Source organism: Acyrthosiphon pisum, chromosome A2 (assembly GCF_005508785.2).
Source record: "Acyrthosiphon pisum isolate AL4f chromosome A2, pea_aphid_22Mar2018_4r6ur, whole genome shotgun sequence".
Classification (NCBI taxonomy): Eukaryota; Metazoa; Arthropoda; class Insecta; order Hemiptera; family Aphididae; genus Acyrthosiphon; species Acyrthosiphon pisum.
Genome location: NC_042495.1, coordinates 107370024 through 107375207, shown reverse-complemented (window position 1 = coordinate 107375207; position 5184 = coordinate 107370024). Strand labels below are relative to the sequence as shown.

Genomic DNA, 5184 nt, shown 5'->3' with positions numbered 1-5184 from the left:
TCTGGGGATGTACATACTCCAGTCATATTGATGTACAACTATTAAATGTTTAATAAAAGTTATTTTAAATAAATCAAGACGTTTTTCTTTAAATTTAATATATACAATTCTTAATGTTCAACCCTTTAGGATATCATATGAACGTCAAACTTTATTATATATGTATAAAGTTAAAAACTTAATTAAGGATTATCAACCATCGCATGATTACCTTAAAAGACTAAAAAATAATATCAACCTAAATATTCCTCATAATAAGACTAATTTTGGTAATCAAAGCACTATTATTAAAGGTGTATTACTATTACGACTTTACGAGTATATAATATAAATGTTTTTTCTTTTATAAATTTTAATCTATATAAAAAATCATGTAATTAGTGTTCTTTCTTAGATTTATTGTTTTTGTTTTTTTTTTTTTTTGGAATAATTAATTTGTAACCAAATTTTTTTTTTTTCTGTTTATATTTTGCACTTTTGTTATACCTTAATAGAACTCAACTCATCCGCATTCAAGCTTATTTGCTTATAGGATGAGTTGCAATTTTGTAACCTTTATTGTCTATTTAACCTTGTAAAATTGATGCTGTTTCAATCAAAAACTTTTATTATTTTTATTTTTTATGTATAATTTGTACATAGTTAATTGTATAGTTAATATTATTATTATTCATAATTTATAAATCATATATTTATTAAATAATAAACTATCTATTTTTAGTAACTCAGTTTATGGAATTTTGTAGAAACCCCTAGGTTATGTTGTAAATATCTAATATGTGATAACAAATTACATGATTAGGGTGGTAATTAGTGACATGGTGTATTTTCTTCATAGTTTTTGTACAATACGTTGTGTAATTGACTAATTGAGTATTCCATAAATTAATTTAAAAATGAATCTTTCTATAAATTGTGATGATTTGCCTTCCTCTTTTAAAAATATTATTGTAAAAAATTGCTCAATAACTATTGTTCGGTCGAATTTAAATGATATGCACGATATAGGAAAGTGGGTAGCAGAATTTTCTACAAAGACTAATACTAGGTGGAATGTACGAACAACAGTTCCTAATGGAAAATATATTCAATGCAAGTAAGTAGCTACCTAGTAAATATTATTGTGTAAACAAATTATTATATTTATGAATCAGAAATGTAATTTAAATATTTTATGATACTAATTTACAGAAAAAATTATATTTGTCACCATAGTTCTCACCATAAAGTGGACAGAACATTAAACAAAAAAGGTCAATCAAAGAATACTGATTGTAAAGCATCTATTAAAATTGTTGTGAAAGTAGACACTGTATCTACTAGAAAAAGTGATCCATTTGTAAAGGTGAGTAAAACATTAACTAAAATGTTAATAATTACATTTAAATTGTAGGTTTGAAAATATTGTGTAATTCTTAATTTAACAAGAAAATTAATATAATTTGTACAAATCGGTAGGTATATCATTAAATTATAATTATAATAATATTAATATTAATAATCATATTTTAGTTAATAAATTTAAATAATTTACTGAAAAATTAAAATTTTAAATAACTACTAATAACTACATTTAATATTTTATGTTTATAGAATAACTACTTAGGTATGATTACTATCTCAAATACTCATAATCATAATATTAATACTGCTGAAGCGCTACGTTATTTGAATCCAGATATACATTTAAGAAAAACTTTTGAAGAGTATTTTTATGATGGGATGACAATATCAGATGCATTACGGTAAATATATAATAATAGTAATATGACAGTTTAAAAGTACAATTTATGTTAATTTTTCATAATAGTGTTATTTGATGTTAATAAAACATCATTTGATTGTATAATATTTATAATGTAATTATTTGGGCAAAATTTAAATATATAATTTTTCCATTTCTAATGTTAACAACAATTAAAACTGACCACTGATTCAGTTAGTATTTTTAGTGAAAGTTATTATTTATATTTTTGTTTAAATGTATTTTATCAACCTCGGTATACACAAAAAATATTTGTATTATTTTATTATTTATAGATATCATGAGAGTATTTTAACAATGTCAAATACACCTATTGAAGATTTTGCGAATGGTAGAATCAATCCAACATATCGATGCGTACAAAATTGGCATGATCAGTGGAGAGTACTTAACCTAGGACCCCGTACTGGTCAAGGAGTAATTATGGTAATAAAATATTTATGTTTAATTATTTACATTAAGAATTTATTCTATATATATATTATTATCATTGATGTGTTTTAATATACAAGATACAACCATTTATAAAACAAACTATTTGATTTTTTGATTTTAAAATGTATCATGCTACATCAGAATAGTAAATTATTAACTCTTATATCTTCACAAGTACCCATATTACACATATTTTCATTTCATATTTTCTTTTTTTCAACTTTTAAAGTAATATTAGTGTTTATTAGAGCTTATACTTCTTATATGCAGTTTTCACTTAAATTGTGCATATATTTTTAGTTACTGAATTTAGTATTTTGTATACTTTACAGTTCTATATTAAAAGTTAAAAATGTTCAACATTTAATTTTCATTTAGACATTTAGTATTTAGTGAGAATACTATTAGCATATTAGCATACAATTTCAGATGCTGGGTGTTTAATAAGTGTAAGGTTTTATTTTAGAATAGATATTGGGTATAATTTATGATATAAATTATTTTTTTTATGTTTTGATGCTAGTAATTAATTCAAATTTTATATTGCATTAAATTATAGCTTTTTATTCAAAATTGTATTTATTATGTTTTTTTTTTAGAAACTAGTAGAAAAAAAAGAAACTTATTTAACTAATGGGATTTCATTATACTTCCAAGAGGAACCATTTGTTATTCTTATATTAACTCCAATTATGAAACAAGCACATGATTTACCATTATCCAAAGACATTGTATTTGTGGACTCAACTAGTTCTTGTGATCCTGAAAACCATTGCATTACATTTTTACTAACTCCATGCGCTGCTGGTGCAGCTCCTTTAGGTGTAATTATATCCAAAGGCCAGAGCGAAGCATCTTATTCAAGTTGATTTAATTTAATAAAGCAAAATGTAAAAAATGCATTTTGTGGTCAAGGGTACCCATCTTTATTTTTGACAGATAACTCAGATGCCGAAATCAATGCACTGAAAATTGTGTGGCCACAGTCAAGATCGCTACTTTGCATTTTTCATGTACTACAATCAGTTTGGAGATGGCTTTGGGACAGTAAAAATAATATTAAAAAAGAAGATCGCACTTCTATGATGCATGCTTTTAGAAAAATGCTATATGCACAAACTTATGAAGAGGCACAAGAAAAATATGTCGAAACTATGAATATTAGAAGTAACTATCCTATGTGGCAAAAATATATCACTGTGCATCATTGGAAATACAAAGAAAACTGGTGTTTAGCTTGGAGGGATCATACTAATAGAGGCCATCAAACCAACAATTTTAGCGAAGTATCAGTGAGAATTTTTAAGGAAAACGTATTTGGTCGTGTGAAAGCATACAATGTAATTTCATTGATTGACTTTTGTTGTACAAAATTGGAGGAATACTATAAAAAAAAATTTTCAGAATTTTCAAATGAAAGAAATTCTACTGCTCGGCTGTTTTTTAAAAAATTAATTAAACAAACTGATTATATCACCAAAGAAGATATTACTGTAGACAATGAAGAATTTTATGTCCCAAGTGAAAAAAATAAAAAAATGATGTATTGTGTTGAACCAAATATTGGTGTTTGTTCATGTGAAGCAGGTATTCATGGACAATTTTGTAAGCACCAATGCATAATTTATAAATATTTTAAAACAACTGGAATTAATTTTCCTCCAATAACAGTTGAAGATAAATATTTAATATCTAAACTTGCATTAGGTGATAGAGCTCCGCCACCGACGTTTTATGAAAGTTTAATACCAACAGAAACTCTGCATCAACATGATGAAACAAATAAACATATTCAATACTATGAACCTAATCAAATAGTTGAATGTAATAAAGAAGTTAGTATTGAAAATAATATGAAAATTGATAAGCAAATAGTGGATACCTTCAAAGAGGACATGGATAAAAAAAAATCATTTTTAATTTTAAAAGATATACATAGTATAATGATTAATAATGTTACAAAGTTTGGGGGTTCATCTTATGATAGCTTATTAAAATTTAAAAGCAGATTAGAAAAAATTAAATCTGAAGGACAGTTTAATACTTTTCTGGCCACTGCAGGGTCTAAATCAACTTTACTGAGACAAAGAGATGGTGCAGCTATAAGAGTTCAACCAACAACCATTTCACAGAGGAAACCTGGTATGACAAGAGGAAGTAAACGCTTACCTTCAGGTATATTTTTAATTAACTACAAGATACTTATTGTTAAATGATTTAATAATTTTAATAAATTATAATATTATAGGTAGACCTGCTTCAACAGACCACAGTCACCAAAAAAAGAAACCAAGAAATTTATTTAAAAATGTATCTGATTGTGTACCAAATGCAAAATCTCATTAAACTATTATAAATATTTATTATTATTATTATTTGCCAACCGACTGACTTAAAAAAAAAGTTAGGTATTATATTACATACTTTATTTACCTAATCTTGATCACCTCATCAATCATAAACAGTGCTTGTGAGTTCATGCTCTAAAAAATGCCTAAATAAGTGTGCATTTATGTACTAAAAGCTGAAAAAATATGCATTGAAATATGTCTTTAAAAGTTCAGAAATATGCATTTATTTTATTTCATTTTATTCATTTTAAAGGGTTAACTAGACAATAAAGGTTACAAAATTGCAACTCATCCTATAAGCAAATAAGCTTGAATGCGGATGAGTTGAGTTCTATTTAGGTATAACAAAAGTGCAAAATATAAACAGAAAAAAAAAAATTTGGGTTACAAATTAATTATTCCAAAAAAAAAAAAAACAAAAACAATAAATCTAAGAAAGAACACTAATTACATGATTTTTTATATAGATTAAAATTTATAAAAGAAAAAAACATTTATATTATATACTCGTAAAGTCGTAATAGTAATACACCTTTAATAATAGTGCTTTGATTACCAAAATTAGTCTTATTATGAGGAATATTTAGGTTGATATTATATGTTAGTCTTTTAAGGTAATCATGCGATGGTTGA

The 5184-nt window shown here is 25.0% G+C and overlaps 2 protein-coding genes across 2 annotated transcripts; both read left to right on the top strand.

Annotated features, from left to right (window-relative positions):
• The first annotated feature begins 711 nt into the window (after positions 1–711).
• LOC107882643 lies at positions 712–2738 on the top strand. Its single transcript, XM_029489416.1, has 4 exons — positions 712–1096; positions 1192–1345; positions 1594–1745; positions 2041–2738. The coding sequence occupies exons 1-4, from the start codon at positions 897–899 to the stop codon at positions 2267–2269; spliced, it is 735 nt and encodes a 244-aa protein (XP_029345276.1). The 5' UTR covers positions 712–896; the 3' UTR covers positions 2270–2738.
• A 544-nt stretch (positions 2739–3282) lies between these two features.
• Positions 3283–4575, top strand: LOC107882642. Its single transcript, XM_029489415.1, has 2 exons — positions 3283–4375; positions 4449–4575. The coding sequence occupies exons 1-2, from the start codon at positions 3283–3285 to the stop codon at positions 4544–4546; spliced, it is 1191 nt and encodes a 396-aa protein (XP_029345275.1). The 3' UTR covers positions 4547–4575.
• Positions 4576–5184: the final 609 nt, after the last annotated feature.